We start from the raw sequence: 20774 nt of genomic DNA on the forward strand, positions 1-20774 counted from the left end.
GCCGGTTCACCACACGCGCTCCACCGACCTATGAAAAACCTTAAGTCACCCTTTGCCTACCTTGTTAAGTCCAAGTTAGTGTGCCGGTTAACCACACACGCTCCACTAACAACTTAATCAAAGTGCAAAGTGTAATTTCATGGGTTAGAACCTTATTCACATTTTCCTAAAGTAACTAAGATTGAGAATTTATAAAAAAAACATTTAGTTACTTTATAATAATCATTATACTTTTAATGATAAATTTTAAGTCATTGTCCTACCCGTTCGGCTAACAACCCTCCAGCGATCAAGGAAGCGGTGGGTGAGAGTGGACACCCATTAAGCTGCCATTTTATAAGCAGCAACCTTATACCCCTTTATAGACCAGCTTCGTGAATGAGGCCTACTAATGGTAAAACGACTTGATCTTATATATATATATATATATATATATATATATATATATATATATATATATATATATATATATATATATATATATATATACTATTAACTTATAATATTATAAAGTATAAGGGTTGAATTTTAACTTTTAAAATTCTAGGGGTTGGAACTAAAGTTTACTAGATGACTTTACATGTTCCAAAACTTGAGGGCAAGTTTTATAACTTTACAAAACTTTTCAATTCATAACTTATGAGTTATTGTTTATTAAAAATAAAGACTCTTCATTTTTGTAACTTATGTGTTCTTTTAATGGATTTATTACAAAGTGACTTTTGGTTACAAAGTGACTTATAAGAACATGAATATTCATATCAAATTTTCAAGAACATATGAACACATATAATCATGGGATTTTGATATTATCCATTGTAAATGGATTAGAACAACCATTACACCATCTAAAACAAGTTTTATAACACCAAAACAGTTTAGGGTAATGTTTCTAGTCCATTTCCAGCAGCAAAAATCGAAAATACGCACTCTGCCTGGCCAACTCGTCGAGTTGGTTGCAGATACGCTTGGACTCGTCGAGTCCCCCCATGGACTCGGCGAGTCTCCTGTGCAGACATCAATAATTTCGACTTTTTTTTTACTATTTTGCATCAAGTATCAAACAAACAAGCCTAGGCTCTGATACCACTAATGGGTTTTGAGCATTCTAACACTCCTAAGGTGTTCATGCAACCCTAGAAACCTTGGATCTATGTTTGACTAAGATACATGCGATATTGATTTCCAAGGTTCATAATCCTATCTAGTATACATGGGGAACTTTTAAACATAAAATAAGCTAGAACAACATACCTTGTAGTAGTTTGGATTCCTTGAAAACCTTGTGAGCCTAGAACCCCAAGTGTGATGCCTCAAATGTCTCACACAACACCAAATGCTTTTGGAATGACTTGAGAGAAATGTCACACACTTAGAAATCAGCTATGCCCTCTTACTCTTGCTTAAGTACCGATTTTGGTGAACATGTTGATCCTTATATATTGTGTTACAATTAGGGTTACACCATGTAAACCCTAATTGTCATGACCTTTCATTTCCATGACCCATGGGTTATATAACCACCATGGAGCATCCTATGGGTTTTAGCCCAACTTGATAATCCATGGAGCATTAGCCCACTATACAAGTATGAGTGATTTACACAATCAACCTATATATTTAATTAGTCTTCTTTTGATCACTTAATTAATTCTAAATTAATTTTGATCAATACTAATTAAATATTATTATTATTAATATATTAGAACTTATAATATATTAATAAACCATAAGTGTTATTTCTCTCATTTTAGTCTATCCAAATGCATGATGCCATGCAACCCAAATGGACCATGCCAAACTTGGTCAAGTACATACCAGAAATAGTTATGGACTTAGACACCTTATCCAACAATATGTTGTCGTTGTTTTCAGAGATCCTAACCAAGGCGGATTTCGAGGACGAAATCCAGTTTAAGTGGAGGAAAGTTGTAACATCATGGTTCGAGAAGTTTCTTATTTTGGGATTGTGGAAAATAAAGGGATAAAGTAAAGGCCTTGGGATTCAAGGGAATAGGGTTTAGATCTTATTGGATGTTGATAATATTGGTTATGTGATCTAAACCTGTGGTTTGTGTTTTAGAGTCAAAGGGTAAAATGAGAAAACTGATGTTCCAGATTTTTGTTAGGAATTAAGGATTTTAATTTTAATTCAAAAGTAACTAGATAGAAGTGTGGTTCTCATTAATACCTTTTTGTGGATATAAAGATCACCGAAAACAGAGTTGAAACAAAGAAGTTATGGCTATTTGAAGTTGGGGTGGATTTGGGTGAAAACCAGCCCCACGACACGGTGAGAACTACCACGGCTCGATAGTTACCACCAGACGGTGAAGAGTTGCCATGGCACAATGATCATTCAGGCTAAGCCCATGATTTTAAGGTTTTCAATGTATAATATAAGCATAAGATTCTGCATTTTTGGGCATTTTAGTTGTCACAACTAGAAATTTTGTGCCTTGTAACTACAACACTTAAGTCAAATTATGAATCAAAGACATAAGAGCATGTATGATGCATACTCTATGACAACAAAAAAAAAATTCAATCAAACACACCATACAAGCACTACAAATAGTCAACAAGCAATTGGAAACCCTAAAAGTTCTTGTTTAGGTCCATTTTGGACTAGGAGTTCCTTATTGGGGCCAATGGACCAATAAGCTTCCAATTTGACTATCTTGGGCTTAGAACTCTTGAATGGGCCCTAATTGGACCTACTTTCATTTATTTCAATATTTTGGGCCATATTGGGCCTAGAATGAAATAAATTAATTATAGGAACCATTTTGGGCCATAATTAACCTAATTTAGCCCTAATAGGTCATAAGACTCATATTTATGGTTATTTGGACCAAACATAACTTAACATAACCATGAAAAAAAGCTTAAGCATACAAGGCCCAAATTCTTTTCTCTTCCCCTCTAATTCTCGGCCCAAGCCCAAATAAAAGGGAGAGTTGACTTCTCATGGCCACCTCATTTTTACATTATGGTCTTCCATGCATCTTATCCCATGTTCCCATGCATACATCACTTCAAGATCTCTCTCTTTCCCTCTCTCTCATTCTCGGCCGATTCCAAACACACACACACACACAATTCTCTCACAAATCTCTCAAGGAAACTCCCTCCACTCTTCATCAAGATCTCGAATTTTAGAAGGTTTTTCAAGAAGATATTTCCACAAATTCTTCATCTAAGGTAAGATTATGCTTGGATCTATGATCTAGATTCTTTGTTTTATCAAAAATTTCTTTCTAATCCATGCAAAAATCATGATCACTCTCTTAGAAACCCCCTAAGTTCGAAATCAACAAAGGAAGGCTTGTTAGGGCCGAAAACAACATCAAACTTCTTCCAATCTTCTCCAAAACCGAAACCCAACTCAAGGTGAGCTTCATACCCCCTATTTTTCTGTTTTTATAAGTTTTTGTGGGGGAGAATACAAGCAAATGTGTAGATCTATGAGTTCATGTATCTCTTGTGTGATTTTATGCATGTATGTATGATTTTTATGTGTTATGTGATGAATATGTTAGCTAAAAATACCTAAAAACCGAGATATACAACATGAAGAATGAAATAAACATAGCTTATACCATGTTACACTAATCAAGTCAATAAAAATAATTTATTTGGTTAGGATGAACATTTTTGGACACAAAACCCATTTTTGGGCTCAAATTGTCAAAAATACAAAAGTTAAGGGCCCAAAACGACAAATGATAATTCTGGAGGTTGGAAAGAGTCTAAACAGTTTATAATATAAATTTTCTGTAAATCAACACTTTTGAGGGGCTTAAAATGTAAATTTTGAACCTAATGGGCTAAAAATGGGCTTTTCAGCCCAATAAGCCCTAAATTGCGAAAATTCTGAAATAGAGGGGCTGAAACTGCACATTTCTGAAAAACAAGGGATTACTAGTGTAATAAAACTAAGTCAAGGGTCAAAAATGTTTTCAAATTAAAAAGGGACCAAAAATGCAAAAATTTCCCTTTTTGGGCCAAAATTGTAAAAGTTGCGAAAATGGGGGTTTCAACCGAGAAAATTTCATTTTTGAGGGACTTAAGCTGTTTATCAAGTAAATTTGGGCTGAAAAATGTCTTTTCAACAATTTTTGATACTAAAGTGTCAAGAAAAATGGTTTAAGGACTAAAATGGAAATTCTTTTATATAAAGGGTTAAAAGTATAAATTTTATCCAAGAAGGGGCATCAAATAGAAAAACTCTAATGTTTAAAACAATAAATCCCTTAAGATAAAATACGAGTACCACGGCTACCGGCAAAACGTAATAGCAAATACACATCCAACACCAATATCGTTGCCAAACGAATTGATTCGGTCTCGAATCAATAACGAATCAAAGATCAATAAACAATAGTACTTCAATACACACGCGAAAATCTACGAGAAGTCAATATTCAATCTTTGGGCTTTAAAGTTTCAAATCATGCTTGTTGGGCCTAGCTAGCCCAATGACATGATCTTTAGGCCCGAAGGGAACACGCTTACATGTTATTGGGTCTTCTAAGACCTAATTCCGTGTAAAAGGACTTTCAATAGCTTTATTGTGCTGTTGGGCCCCAAGGGCCCATTAGTACTGCTAGCAAAGTCGAGAAGTCAAATGCGAGTCGGGCCTAGTGTCTTTTGCATTCACGATAGCCTTGAACGACTTATGGAAATAACGAGGGCTTCCTACCCTCTTTTCTCCTTAGTTGTGGGGCTATGAGAAGTCAGGGTGGTTGGATTAAGTGAGTCTTACGGACGACGCCAAAAGGATCGTTTGTTATTGGTAGTTATAAACTAGTCATTTTCATTAATGCGTGATTATAACGACTCACAACCCATAATTAATCCAATGTCACCTGGAATTATCGAATACAAACGTCGCATCGGCATAACAATAAATAAGACACGTAATTTGATGTATTAGGAAAACATCGGGTTTTCCTAGGGAATTCAACACTTTCATATATGTGATGCATACAAAGTCTAACAATTATTCACATTTACAGAAATCAACAAGCATACTTACGGATCTTCACACTTTCTCTTATATACAATACTCCTTTCAGAAAATATCGGATTTTTTGGTGGTTTTCAAAATAATACAGATCATTACTTTTCAAACATTACTTATGAACTCACCAACATTTCATATGTTGACGTTTTTCCAAAATACTTGTATTCTCAGGTAATAGGTAAATCGAAGAAAATGTATCCAGTGATATCATGATGTTTTGTTTAATTAATATCGAATGGTATATGTTTTGGAAATGTAATGTTTTAAAACAATGTACTGAATGTAAACAATATCGGTTGTAATATTTCAATGCATGGTGATGAATGATGTTATGATTCATGTATAATCATTGGGATGGTATTCAATTAAGTCACAATAGCCCTCGGACGTTTCCGCCGTCTGGTTCGGGGGTGTGACATTAGTAGCCTTCGTCATATCTAGAACCCTTGGGAGAAACCCTATCAAGATTTTAGCTTCTCCTCTCTCCTCTTTTGGATGTTTTTTGTGATATTTTATTGAAGTTTGAAGATCAAGAAGGTTATTTTGGTTGCAAGGAAAGTTGTTTCAAGTTTGGATCCATCAAAGGCACTACATATCTTGACTATTGTAAGTATAAAGTTCCAATCTTGCTATCTAGTTCTTTAGATCTTGTCATTTGGGGTTTTTGGCACTTTTGGTCCATTCTATGAGTGATCTTGGAGTTGAGTGGACTTCAACATATTTTGATCAGTTTGGAATGCTTCTTGGCCCTCATGTACTAGGAAAGTTATGATCTTTTTGTCTTCCCTTTTAGCCATGCAAGTTATCTTGGTCATTTAGGCCATTTTGGTGTATTAAAGTTTAGACCTTGAAAGATTGTGACATTATTATGGATAAAGTTAGAAACTTTATCCATTAAGACCTTGGAAAGGATCTGATCTGAGCTTTAGAGCTCTTGAAATCGAAAGAAAATAGATTAAGCTTGTTTGAGTTGTTCAGACCAATCCCCACAACATGGCCTTAGGCTGCCACGGCATGGCGACTGGGGAATCAACGAATCTTTTGACATTTTGTGCCCACGACGTGGTCAAGGACAAGACGTGGAGGGCTATTGTTGGCGATTTTGACCTTAACTTTGACTGTTGACTTTTTGACTAGTTTGACTTTTGGTCAAACTTGGGCATAATTGAGTATTTGACTAAGGATTGATCTCGATTTGGCTTTAGGAAGTTTGGGTTGGTTGTTTTATTGCTGAGGTAGATGTTGGGCTTTTGTTGAACAGTTCAGGTGAGTCTCTTCACTGTACTCATGGGTCAAAGACACTAATGTCGGCCCACTAGATTATGTGTATAGGATGCTACTTGTCTTTGTGACTCTTGTTGATATGACTATATGCTTTATGTATGTGGGGTGAAATAGACCTGGGGGTGACGTAAACCCGTTCGGTTGAAAAACACCGATTGAGTTGAACTAGACTCATTATAGCTTTGAGCTGTATGGTATGAGGTATGTTGAGGAACACACTAAGCTTTGTATTTACGGTTTATGTTTAAAATATATTAGGTACTTCTGGTTTCAAAAAGAAGGGCTTGGCTTGATAACACATCCCCTGGAGATTTATTTCGCACTGAATGTTTACGAATTACTCTAATGTTTTGACAATATTTTGACTCTGGTCATCTTTTGGAATAATGAATGAATGGTTTTGACTTATTTAAAATGAAAATTTTACTCGATATTTTTGGGACGTAACAATATGCATATGATATGTATTATGATATTCCATTCCAACCAAATAATTTAGCTGCATACATATGCATATGACAGATATATGTATAACAAATACATACATTTTCACAAGACCAAATTTGCATTCTAGATAGAATTTACATATGAGAAGTTAGCACATGTTTCAGATGTATCGTATAAAGACACATTTTACCATACAATTTTCAATCTAATCAATCGGGATGTAATCCTTTTTAACAAAAACAACTACCATGATCATTAAACAAACATCTATGAATTTGAGACTAAAGTGACTCTTGAATGTACTTTAATTAGCATAAACTTTAATTGGTAGCAACCAACTGAAGACAGGAAAATGGTACAACAGATAATTTAATGGTGACACAAAAGATTATGTTGAGGGGAAAACTCGTGGGTAGTCAACCAACCTCTGGGATTATGTCTACCAACTTATGGTTTCCATAAAATCTCGATAGAGGAGTTTAAATCATGTTTTACAACAAATGTCTTTATGTTATCATCCCAAAATTCTGAGGAATCTGTTGTGACTTTCGTTGTTTGCATCAGATCATCTTTAGGAACAAGTACAGCTCTAAAGCTATGCCCGTCTCCATATAAATCCTCATCGCAGGAAAAGGAAATGAAATTGTACGTTGAATTCAAGCATCCGGTGTGCCTCAATGAACTAAAGGAAACATATCCTACATATCTTGTATCATGATAACGAGTGTCAAGTGTTTCATTAGCCTCCTGACCAAGCTCAGATTGAATAATTTCCAGGACACCCAGCTTGATGGTTATGTCAGGGATCCCAGCAAATTTCTTATTGGGTTTGACAAACATCAAAATCCCAGAAAAGTGATTGTACCAATCATGTAGAAGCAGCATATTATAAGTCTTCACCCAGACGACCCAAAGTACAGATGGCCCTCTCCAAATGTCAAAGCCTGAAAGGCTGATACTGATAAAGTAATCTTTAGCATTTCCCTGCCACAGCACACATCCGTTATGTTATTCTTCTTATGTTTGGGTTTATATATATATATATATATATATATATATATATATATATATATATATATATATATATATATATATATATATATATATATATATAAAATGAGAATCAAAAGCCAAACCTGGAGCATGGAATCTAGTAATATCTCACCAATAATTGGACCTACATTGTAATCCTCTAAATGTGAGACTTTCCACAACCATTTACAGTTTGAAATATCTCCAAAGCTTTGAAATGAACTACACTTATTCGCAATAACAACAGCTATGCTTGATGGCAGCTCCGACAATTCTACAAGTTTTTTGCAACGTGACACGTTCAGCCATTTGAGCCGAGGAAGTCGCCAGATACTAAAATTCAACCGTGCAAATCTATTTCCTTCAAGATTGAGTTCTTGCAATTTGGGTAACACCCAAACAGCTGCAGATTTGATGTCTCTGTCTGCCAAACTGCACCAGCTGAGATCCAGCTTTCTTAAGCATCCACCAAAAAACCATGCCCCTATGTGGTTCACGTTGTGAGGTAGAAAATTATTAAATGAACTGCAACTTGAGAGTAGTACAAGAGTCGAGTTTCTTCGACCGGGTAATGGGTGGAACCATATTAAGATTTTCACAATCTCGTATCTCTACACAAACAAGATTTTCCAAACGTCCAAATGATGGATGGATCTCTTCTAAAAGCGGAGATCCATCAACTATGAATCTTTCAAGGTTAGGAAGCCCGTCAAAATCTGGTGTCCTGATTAGGTTCGTCAAGTAAAAGAGTCTGATCATTCTCAAGGTTGGTAGAAACTGTATACAACAAAAGCACATAAGACAAAAGTCTGCCAACACGGTATATAAATGCAGTCATTACCAAAAAAAATATGATGAACCATGTTATATTTTATAATGTTTGTAAACATGATTGCTAGCTTTAAAAAGATTCTCTATATTGTCATACAAAATTGATGGTCAGAAAACCATCACAATTGAAAAGAAAATATAACTTCATGAAAGTAATCAACTTTTTATGATAACAAAATTGTCATACAAAATCAATATCTTACAAAATGTGAATTATAAAAGAAGTCATGCTTATAATAAAGTTATCAATTCTCGCTTCATAAATATAAGCAAAAACAATAAACTTTTAATATATAATATATTCGTTCTAGTAAGGCCTTTCATTTTATAATTACTGAGATACTGTTGAAAATACCTTTATTTACAAACTGAACATTAAATGTGAAGGGTGTGTTTTGTACAATATTGCTATTTGTGGGTAGTTTGTATAAGTTTTTTATGCAGGTGAGTTTTCGGGTTAATACTCGGGTTAAGGCGCGGATCTTCAGGTGTTATGTGAGTTGATAAAATATCTTGTTCATTGTATCGGTGTAGTAGTTCAGTTGTTCAAAGCATATACACATCTTCTTTGTTCTCTCGGTAACTGTTAGGGTTTTCTCCAGTAGAAGATCGTAGTTTTAGATCGTGTTCTTATTTTCATCCGAGAGTGAGTGTGATTGTAGTGAGATTTCTGGTGTAAGTTGATGTATAATCGAACTGGTTTATATTAAATAAACTGTTCAAGTTGGGAAGTTTGTGTGTTTGTGTTTTTAAGATGGTATCAGAGCTTTTAGGCTCCGATTTGTTGTTGTAAGACGGTCGATCGTGATTCTCATCATCGGATCGTCAATCTAAGGACGGTATGTTTCTGATTTCGTTTTGAGAAGATCATTTCTGTTCTTTACAGTTTTTTGTATGATTCTTGTTCAAGATCCTGGTACTGCGAGAATGTTTTGATTCTTGCAGGTAACAAGTAAAGTTGGAATAAACGCTTGTGGTATTAGCGCGTCGCTTCCGTTGATCTTCAAAGATATCATAATCGATTAATCTCTACTCTGAAATAACTCCCTAGGGGTCGGATTTGATCACCGATAAACCCTAGTTGAGAACGGACTTAGAGAGTCGATTCCTTTGGTCGCTTCCAACTCACTGTGAGGACTGTTTTGTTCCTTTTTTTCTATTGATTGGAATCTGTGTCAGTATTGTGCATACCTTTGTCTGGTTCTTGCATTATATGTTCTTGCTTCTTTGTTCTTTGACACTGTACTGATTGTCTTGGGCCCTAACATACCTGGTGACCATCTGGACATTAGATCAGTACTTTGTCTGTTTCTTGCATTATATGTTCTTGCTTCTTTGTTCTTTGACACTGTACTGATTGTCTTGGGGCCTAACATACCTGGTGACCATCTGGACATTAGATCAGTACTGTTGTCTTCGGTTTGTGGTATTATTTGTTGTTCTTTACCCCGTTTAAATGGCCGGAGACACTACTTCGAGTGGTGATTCTGGTTCTATACCGAGTGGAAGTGGAAAGGATGAGTCAATTAACTTTGATGATCCTCTCTACATTCATCCATCTGATAATGCTATTACTTCAATAGTTACTACAAAATTAACTGGAAATGAAAATTTTCGATTGTGGAAGAGTTCTATTTCTAGAGCTCTCAAAGCTAGGAATAAACTTGGATTTATTGATGGTACTCTTAAGAAAACTAGTGTTGATGAGTCAAAAAAATCTAAGTGGGATAGGGCTAATGCTGTTGTATGTTCCTGGCTTTTATCTTCTATCTCTGATTCTATATATCAGAGTCAAGCTTACTCTGAGGTAGCTGAGGATATTTGGAATAATTTGTTTGAAACTTATAATAAGTCAGATGGATCTGTGGTGTTTAATATACATCAACAAATTAATACACTTAAACAAAATGGAATTTCCTTGTCTGACTACTTTAATAAACTTGATTCCTTGTGGAAGGAATTTGATGGTCTTACTAGCTTGACTGAGTGTACTTGTGAAGCTGCTATCAAAATGAAAGATCATTCTAATCTCATGAAACTTATGCAATTTTTGTCTGGGCTTGATGAGTCCTATGGTCAAGTAAAAAGTCATATTTTGTTAATGGAACCCTTACCTAATGTTAAAACTGCATTCTCTATTCTTTCAAGAGAAGAATCTATTCAAAGAAATGGATCCTTGTCTTCTCTTCAGTCTTCACAGTCCTTTTCCAAGTCTCAACCTGCTGCTTTTAATAGCAGGTTTAATAACAAATCTGGGTTCAACAACACTAATAAAAATAAGACTCAATCTGTTCAGTGTAAAAATTGTGGAATTAAAGGTCATACAATTGATAAATGCTATAAGCTAATTGGTTATCCCAAAGATTTTAAGTCAAGAAATGAGTCCAGTAATCAGAATAACTTTAATAAAAATGTTTCTGCCAATTCCTCTACTACTACTTCTGGTAATTCTATTCCTTCTAGTACTCCTGATTCTAGTAGGGATTCAGAATTTCATCAGCTCACAAAGGAACAATACTTCAAATTTTTACAACTTATTGGTGATAGACAGCTTAATGAGGAAACTTCTGCCAGTGTTAATATGGCAGGTACTTGTTTGTTTCAAGCCTTTAATTCCTCTGTTAGTCCTTTAAAGTGGATTGTTGATTCTGGAGCTAATCAACATATGATTGCTTCTGAGTCTCTTCTTCATGATACTGTGGATGTATCTAAATTAGATCTTCTGGTTAGCCATCCTAATGGTACTTCAGCTAAAATTGAAAAAATTGGAAACTTAAATTTGTCTAATTCTTTGACTCTTTTTGATGTTTTTGCTGTTCCTGATTTTAATGTTAACTTGTTGTCTGTTCATAAGGTTTGTAAAGACAGTAATTGTGAGGTTGTTTTTAATGAACATAGTTGTAAAATTCAGGGTTTACAATCAAAGGAGATGGTGGGGAATGGTAGAGAATCTGAGGGTCTCTATTACATCAATAGTGAACCTTCAGGTAATTTGTGTAGTAATAGTCATTCTGTTTCTGTGTGTTGTGTGTCAAAATTGACTTGGCATAATAGACTTGGTCATCCTTCTGATCAAGCCCTAGGTTCTTTAAGAACTCAATTAAATTTTGGAAATGAACTACTGCCACCATGTGATGTATGTCATAAGGCTAAGCAAACTCGGGAGTCATTTCCTGCTAGTCAACATGTTACTACTAAACTGGGTGAGTTAATACATTTGGATGTTTGGGGACCTTATAGAGTGACAACTTCAGAAGGATTTAGGTATTTTTTAACCATAGTTGATGATTATTCTAGAGCTACATGGGTTTATTTGTTGAAATCAAAAGATGAAGTTTATGGTTGTGTTCTTGTTTTCTTTAATATTCTGTTTAATCAATTTGGAGTTAAAATTAAAACAGTTAGGTCAGACAATGGAACTGAGTTTTTGAATTTTAAAATGAGACAATTGTTTGAATCTAAAGGTGTTTTGCATCAAACTTCATGTGTTCACACTCCACAACAAAATGGAGTGGTTGAAAGAAAACATAGACATATTCTTAATGTTGCAAGGTCTTTGATGTTTCAATCTGGGTTACCTTTAAAATTTTGGGGAGAGGCAATCCTAACTGCTGTTTTCTTAATTAATAGAACTCCTACATCTGTTTTACATGGTTCTTCTCCTTATGAGTTGGTTTATAAAACTGCTCCTGTTTTTGATAAACTTAGGGTTTTTGGCTGTTTATGTTTTGCAACAAAGTTAAATAATTCTGACAAATTTTCTGAAAGAGCTGATAAGTGTATATTTCTTGGTTATGCTTTTGATAAAAAGGGTTATAAAGTATTAAGTCTTGATACAAATCTTATTTTTGTTTCCAGGGATATAAAATTCTATGAGTCTGTTTTTCCTTTCAAGCTAAAGCATTCATCTTTAACAGATAAATCTAATGTTGCTTTGAATGATCCCTTTTCCTATGATGAGTCAATATCTTCTAGTGTTTTACTAGACAATACTAATTTAGATGAACTGAGAGGTGCTCATCAGTTGAGTGGTATTGATGCAGACCATAACTTGGATGAGACTGTTTCTTTTGATGTCAGCAACCAGTCTGGTGAGGCAGATGTGCCCTCATCTGATGAGGTGGTTCCAAATTCTTCTTTATTGACTGAGGAAAATGTTTTGATTAATACTAGTCCTTCTGAAGAACAGTCCTCTAGGGTCACAAGGTCCGGACGTAGTGTTCATATGCCTCTTAGATTTAGTGATTATGTTGTGGAAGGAAAACATAAATATGGTATAGAAAGATCTGTCAATTACTCAGCTTTAAATTCTGAAAATTATTGCTTTATTGCTAATCTTAATAAAACAGTAGAACCTAAAACTTACAGTGAAGCAGTTTTAGATCCTAAATGGATAAAAGCAATGAATGAAGAAATGGAAGCCCTATATAGGAATAATACTTGGGAAATAGTAGATCTTCCTAAGGGAAGAAAAGCTATTGGTTGTCGTTGGATTTATAAAGTTAAGTATAAGTCAAATGGAGAAATTGAAAGATATAAAGCTAGGTTAGTTGCAAAAGGGTACAGTCAAAGAGAAGGTATAGATTATGAGGATACTTTCTCTCCTGTTGCTAAAATTGTTACTATCAGAATTTGTTTAACTTTAGCTATTCATCATGCTTGGCCTTTATATCAATTGGATATAAATAATGCTTTTTTATATGGTGATTTGTCTGAAAATGTTTATATGCAACTTCCTGAAGGGTATCATTCAAAAAAGGATAATAGAGTTTGTAGATTAATCAAATCACTTTATGGGCTTAAACAAGCTCCTAGGAAATGGAATGAAAAATTGAGTTCTTCTCTTTCTTCATTTGGTTTTGAACAAAGTATTAATGATTATTCATTATTTGTTAAAAGAATTAAACATGTTATAGTCATTTTGTTGGTTTATGTGGATGATATTATTATCACTGGAAATTGTAAAGATGAATTAGAAAATGTTAAATGTTTTTTAAAATCTCAATTTTTGATAAAAGATTTAGGAGAGTTGAAATATTTTCTTGGAATTGAAGTAATTAGAACAGATCAGGGTATTTGTCTAAATCAAAGGAAATATTGTTTGGAATTGCTACAAGAGTTTGGTATGCTTGCTTGTAAACCTGTTAAAACACCTTTGGAACCTAATCTTGTTATTAAGAAAGAATGTGATCTAGATCCTTCTGATTATGTGGTAAATATTACAGAATTTCAAAAACTGATTGGTAAACTGATCTATTTAACTATGACAAGACCTGATATTTCATATGCTGTGCAAATTTTGAGTCAGTACATGCATAAACCTTATAAATCTCATGTGAATATAGCTTTAAGATTGTTGAGATACTTAAAAGATTGTCCAGGGAAAGGAATTCATATAACAAAAACTGATTCTCTTAGTCTCATTGGTTTTGTTGATGCTGATTGGGCAAAATGTTTGTTTAGTAGAAGATCTGTTACAGGATATCTTGTTTATTTTGCTGGTTCACTTGTGTCCTGGAAAAGCAAGAAACAGAGTACTGTTTCTCGCTCTTCCACTGAATCTGAATACAGGGCATTAGGATCTATAACTTGTGAGGTAATTTGGATTCTAAAATTACTATATGATTTGGGAATAACTGGTTTAACTCCAGTCAATATTTTTTGTGACAATGAATCAGCAATCAAACTTGTATTAAATCCTGTATTTCATGAGAGATCTAAACATTTTGAAGTAGATCTCCATTTTGTTAGAGAAAAGGTTGAAAATGATATTATAAAAGTTAATAAGATTAATTCTTTAAATCAAAATGCAGATGTTTTAACTAAAGCTCTTGGATCTTCTCAACATGAATATATTTCTAATAGACTAGGTTTAATAAATGTTTTTAAATATAATAAATCATAAGTTAATTAATGTTCAGTTTGTGGGGGGGTGTTGAAAATACCTTTATTTACAAACTGAACATTAAATGTGAAGGGTGTGTTTTGTACAATATTGCTATTTGTGGGTAGTTTGTATAAGTTTTTTATGCAGGTGAGTTTTCGGGTTAATACTCGGGTTAAGGCGCGGATCTTCAGGTGTTATGTGAGTTGATAAAATATCTTGTTCATTGTATCGGTGTAGTAGTTCAGTTGTTCAAAGCATATACACATCTTCTTTGTTCTCTCGGTAACTGTTAGGGTTTTCTCCAGTAGAAGATCGTAGTTTTAGATCGTGTTCTTATTTTCATCCGAGAGTAAGTGTGATTGTAGTGAGATTTCTGGTGTAAGTTGATGTATAATCGAACTGGTTTATATTAAATAAACTGTTCAAGTTGGGAAGTTTGTGTGTTTGTGTTTTTAAGAGATACATTAAAATCTAGCTTCATATATATATATATATATATATATATATATATATATATATATATATATATATATATATATATAGAGAGAGAGAGAGAGAGAGAGAGAGAGAGACTTTGCTTTCATCCATTAAACAATAAGAATTACCTTGTAACCCGCCCAAAGTTGTTTTGCATTGAGAAACCTCAATGTTAGACAACAAAGCTCCCTTGGTGGAAATTTTTCTGGCACTATAACCAATTCAGCTTCTGCCAGATTAAGGTTCAAATCAATCCACCGAAGTTTCTTCATGTTTGCAGTGACCTGAAGAACACGTGATTCGTCACTCCTGATACGCTGAACATATATAGCTTCAATCTTGTCAAGGTTCTGGGATAGAGGAACAAAATGGTGTCAGGGTTGAGTTAGATGTGTTTCTTTATACGTATTTGTATAAAAAAAAACGAGCTTAACCATTACCGTCGTTGCATCCATTGCACATATTTTTAGAACATCTTCCCCCTTCCAGATTCTGCTATGTTTATCAGGATTGTTGGGGTGTTCCTTTCTAATAATGTAGTGTGCCATTTCTTGTACTAAATCATGCATATCAAACTTTCCATATTCTGTAATAGTTATGAGAGCCTTTTGTACCAACACCTTTATGCCTATAACAGGGTGAAAACCACAAGCATTAAGTATCATCATTATCTCTTCGTTATCTTTATACCTCCCTCTGAAGAAACATGCAATATCAAGGAACAACTGTTTCTCCACAGTGTTGAGTCCATCAAAGCTGATTTTTAGCTTTTCCAAGATATCAGCATCTGGAATATCTTTCAGTCTAGCCAATGCACTTTTCCACTCATCCATCTCTTTGTCACATAGAAAACGACCGAGAACACTAAGTGCTAATGGGAGCCCACCAGCATAAGAAACCACGTCTTTTGAAAGAAGGTCGTAATCTTCTAAAGGTTTGTGACCACAAGGTGCATGCTTGCAAAAGAGCTTCATAGCCTCGTCATTGTTTAACAAGGTAATATTGTGTATCACATCTACTTTATGTCCAGTTAAAACATGCTCATCTCTAGTTGTGATTATTATGCGGCTTCCTTCACCAAACCAGTCACGTGATCCAACTAATTGTTCCAGGTGCTCAAGGTTCTCAACATCATCAAGAACAATCAAGACCTTTCTACGGTGTAACCTATCCTTTATCATGCGCCTTCCTTCTTCAACTCTCCCCACCTCCACTTGTTTTTGTTTCAAAACACCACAAAGAATTTTCGTTTGCAATCTTTCCAACCCGTCTTTGTTACTTGATTCCTCCCGTATATTTTTTAGAAAGCAGCAACCATCGAACTTGCTAGAGATTTCATCATAAATAGAAGAGGCAAGAGTAGTCTTACCACCGCCCCCAACCCCCCATATTCCAATCATCCTCTTACCGCCAAGCCCAATCTGTAACTTTGGTATCAAATGTTGCATGCGAGCCTCTACTCCAACCAGGTTGTCATCCACACTTGAAGTTATTGGATGCAACCTATGTGAAATTGTGTCAACAATTTTTTTGATGCACTTCGACTCATGCCTTCAAATTCAATATATAAGGATCATTAACACATGTTCACATCGACAAATAGGCTTATATCATAAACTAACACCCTAGACAATGTCTACTTTGTGAGTTCTTAGCAACCATAAACCTTCATTAGTACTGTAGTGGTGATTATTATTCGGCTCTTATGAAGTAGTCTAGTTAAAGTCATTATTTATCAATTAAGGTCATCAACATCATCAAGAATAATAGAAGTATTTGTACGACAATCTACTCAGTATCATCACTATGTATAACCTGTAGTGTTTTTAAAGTAAGCTAATAGAACTTCAGATCATACTTGTTGATTCCCATCTAAAATGTAGATATTGTTATTGGATTATTGCATAACACTAGTATAATTACTTGCACCGTTATTCATGATTAGTTGTTCTCTAAATACATGTATAATGTATTTTATCATTGAGAATTTGGCTTTATCCTATAAAAAGCTTATAAGGTATATAAGTATACATGTCTTGTCGTAGAGCACACATATCTTAAGCATAAAAAGTGCACAAGCAAACAAGAAAATTACCCGTTGGCAATGTGCTCGGTTTCCCATCCAGAAATGTTAGTTGCATCCGTAAGTGCTTTTCTCCAATATTCAACCTTATTGTTGTTCTCCAACTCATGTTTCACAAATGCTTCTCCATATTTGCGTTTTTGTTTTCGAACATCGGAAGGATCAACGTCATAAAATATGGGTATCACGACTTGGCCTCTCTTATCCTTGCATTTCATGATATGTACAAGTTCATCTAAACACCATGAAGAATCAGCATAGTTTTTAGAGAATATGATGATAGAAATTTGTGATTCTTCAATAGCCTTCTCAAGGGATGGGCCGATTGATTCACCCCGAAGAAGTGTTTCATCGTCCTTGTAAGTAAAGATCCCTTGGTGTTCAAGAGCTGTGTAGAGATGATCCACAAAATTCTTACGAGTGTCTTCTCCTCTAAAACTAAGAAAAACATGGTATTGCCACAACTGAGAAGATAATGACGGCACAGAAAGAGAAGACGATGAAGATGCCATCGATGTGTTGATTTTGTTGAGATAGAAGGTATGTGATTTGAGAACCTCAAAGATAGGAACTTTATATAGATCGAGATGTGAGCTTCCAAGAACTTTCCAATTCAAAAAGCTCAAGAAATTTCTTTACGCTTTGAATAAAGCTAAACTATCCTAAAGTGACTTTAATAAAGCTATCCTAAAGTGACTTGTTTTCCCATTGATATCATCGTTAAAACCAACGAGATTTTTGAAGACAATTCTAGATGGGACAATTTTCATTTGAAACAATAAAGTGACATTATTTTGTCTCAGAATCAAAGAACCATTAACACTTTTGGCCCGTCCATATTTGTCCACGAGTGACATGTGTCATTTAGGTTTAGTGTAAGTCATATTTTGGTCCCTGAATTTTTTATCAGTTTGCAATTTTGGTCCACATTTGGTTGCTTCAGAATGATTTTTTGCCCTGCTTCCAAGTAAAACGAATATATGCCTTTCTCTGTTTTTTATTTATTTATGTAATATTTATATTATTATTATATTTATATTTAGTTGCACCCCACTTCATTCCTCATGAAACATCCATCACTCCGAGGAATTCTCTAGCCACCACCAACGAAGAAATCAAACCTATCTTCATCCCGATTCCCGAATCAAAACAAAAGAGATCCAGATGAATAAATTCTTCTTTTGATGAGTTTCTCATCTGTTACATCAGTTGCAGAACTTAAACATTAGAATGATCATGAAACTTACAAGTGCCGTTTATTTAAATTGTCTCCACCATATCTTCCTCATAGTCGCTTAAATCAAAAGTGATGTCTGCATCATTTCACCGGAACTTGATTGCAGCCTAATCATTTGTTCTGAAATTTAAGATCTAAATGAAGTCAAAACAAAAACAAATTTGATCGTAAGTATCAAATCCACATGTAATCAGACTAACATAAACTTATACATCAAAACAAAAACAAATTTCTTTGTTTCAGAACACACAAATCTATAATATAGCTGTGTTCCACAATCCCTTAACAGACCAGATGCAAATATTTAAGAATCTAATATCATCAAACAAGACAGATAGACAATAAGAAGCATTCGAATCATTGTCATATGACAATATACAAGTTATAGAAACTATTAACTCATTCTCGAACTTGAGCAAAAAATCAAATTCGAAGGGGGTTTGCAGAATTGCACATGGAGTTTAGAGTTATGCGAAATCTCTTCCGTGCTCAGTTGATCGAAGTGTGCCCCGCAAATTCAAAAGGTAAAAAGTGTGGTGTTTCGAAAACTAGATTTAAGTAAAGAGCATATCATAACATATCCGTGTAGATTCGAACTTCACTTTTAGAATTGGATTAAGAGAAAAAGATAGGGGTAGATTTGAAAGAAAGGAGAATTAATCAAAGCGTACAGATCGGGAGTGTGAGTGTTGACTTCTTTGTTTGAATTCCATGAAGTAATTGTAGTGTGTTTGACGTATCTCAACTAAGGGTTTTCGAAGCTAAATCTGTTTTTTTCTAATTGATAACAGTACAGGAATCGGGGATTTTGAGTTACTTGGTCGACCAAGAACCGCCGCTGGGTGTAGGGCGAAGATATTGCCGGTGAGGACGGGGGAATAAAGGGAAAGGGAGTGTGTGTTAGTGGGAGGTGGGTTCCACTTTCCATCAGCCGTGAAGACAAGAGGGGAGGGTGGGGCTGCTCGGGCCCAAATGTATCGTTAAGATAAGACAAAATTTCATAAATGGTCCTAATCCTTTTTTTTCTTTAAAATAGTTTCTATGAAACATTTTTTTTATCGATGGTTTTTTTGGATGAAACCTTGCATTTAAATGGTTCTTATCAAGGGTATTCGTTTATAGGTGTCCTTAACATGTCCTATATGCCTTGCACATGAGGGCATTTTTGTCATTTCCTTTGTGGTTTAATTGGTTCATTTTTTTATGGTTTATTTTAATATATTTCATTTCAATTTTAGTTGATGATCATACATATTTTCCCTTTTTTTGTTTATATCGGAAACTTTCTAGTCTTTGACTGTAATTTTAAATTTTTAGAAGACTAGCGTGGAGCGAAGATGATCAGGAATTACGTGAATCAAATGGACTTAAAGATTTAGGAATCTTTGGCTTTGTGACTTTTGGATTTGATACAAAATGGGCTAGTTGGTGAATGAAGACTAAAAGAAAATATGGGCCTTGGACTTAAAGAAGATGGAAGCAACATTGGAGTTTACTGATTTGGTTGATCAAACGGGTATTGGAGCTATGGATAATTAAAAGGAGATGAACTGGGTTGACTTGGGGGCAATCCTGAAGAATCATGGGCTTACAATCGGATGGAGAAGAACAGGCTTACAATCAGATGGAGAAGAACTGGGCTAGTAGACTAATACAGTGTAGGCCCAAGAAACAAAAGTGGCCCATTTATTACTGGTTCACGTGGCCCACGTAGGAGGTAGGCCAAAAAGTCATGTGGTCCGCATGACTTTTTCCAAGGGCATTTTCATGGTTTTGCTTTTGGTTGTTATTTAGGGAAGGTTGGTGGCTCTCTTTTGGGCAGTCTTGAATTCGATTTTTGGAGTATTTTCTCTACACTTTTGGAGGGTTTGAAGACTTGAAGAGCTTGAAGAATATCATCTTTTATCACTTGATCCTTGTGAAATGTTTGGTACATCTAGACTATATTTCTTTTTCTTGAGTTTAGCCATGTTAGGCTAAACTAATCTTGACTGATTTTGGTATAATCCATGGATAACTAGTTATTTGAAGATTATTATGAACTTGGGGTGATATTTATGAAAGTATTTGATGAAGGGTTTTGAGCATTCTAACACTCTTATGGTGTACATGCAACCCTAGATGCTTTGGATCTATTTTTTCTATAATATACATGCAAACTTTAATTTTCCAAAGCATCATCCTAACTAGCATACAATAGAGTATATTTACTACAAAGTTCTGGTTGGATGACATACCTTTTGTTGCTATTGGAAACCTTGTTGTATTTGGCCTTTAAGAACTTAGCACCAATAATGTGAATGTCTCAAATGGAAACACAACACACGTTGGACAAAAGGGTGACTTTTGAGAGAGAATTCCTTGCTCTAAAAACGCCTCATATAAACTCCAAGAACATACGTCACAATTTTAGCTATGGAGCAACATATATATATATATATATATATATATATATATATATATATAT

The 20774-nt window shown here is 34.6% G+C and overlaps 1 protein-coding gene across 8 annotated transcripts; it reads right to left on the minus strand.

Annotated features, from left to right (window-relative positions):
• Nucleotides 1–6927: 6927 nt before the first annotated feature.
• On the minus strand, nt 6928–19226 carry LOC111906340 (TMV resistance protein N). 8 transcript variants are annotated; one of them, XM_042897104.2, is made up of 7 exons: nt 18979–19226; nt 18318–18427; nt 17083–18191; nt 15428–16538; nt 15116–15337; nt 7897–8569; nt 6928–7744 (listed from the first exon to the last, which is right to left on the minus strand). In XM_042897104.2, exons 3-6 carry the CDS (start codon nt 17580–17582, stop codon nt 8309–8311), a joined length of 2094 nt encoding a protein of 697 aa, XP_042753038.1. In that variant the 5' UTR covers nt 17583–18191; nt 18318–18427; nt 18979–19226; the 3' UTR covers nt 6928–7744; nt 7897–8308. The 8 variants fall into 8 exon arrangements, with proteins under 8 accessions (XP_042753038.1, XP_042753037.1, XP_042753039.1 ...); XM_042897103.2 differs by having other exon boundaries at nt 17083–18195; XM_042897105.2 differs by having other exon boundaries at nt 18318–18441.
• Between the last annotated feature and the right edge of the window lie 1548 nt (nt 19227–20774).

The sequence above is a fragment of the Lactuca sativa genome, chromosome 8 (genome assembly GCF_002870075.4).
Source record: "Lactuca sativa cultivar Salinas chromosome 8, Lsat_Salinas_v11, whole genome shotgun sequence".
Lineage (NCBI taxonomy): Eukaryota > Viridiplantae > Streptophyta > Magnoliopsida > Asterales > Asteraceae > Lactuca > Lactuca sativa.

Bases quoted from the DNA above. Each gene is read 5' to 3' on its own strand.
- LOC111906340 (XM_042897104.2), bottom strand. From the start codon at position 17,582: ATGGCATCTTCATCGTCTTCTCTTTCTGTGCCGTCATTATCTTCTCAG. The intron at 16,539-17,082 runs GTAATTTTCTTG...TTGAATTTGAAG, and splicing joins ACCGAGCACATTGCCAACGG to GCATGAGTCGAAGTGCATCA. The intron at 8,570-15,115 runs GTAATTCTTATT...TGTTGTATACAG, and splicing joins AACTTTGGGCGGGTTACAAG to TTTCTACCAACCTTGAGAAT.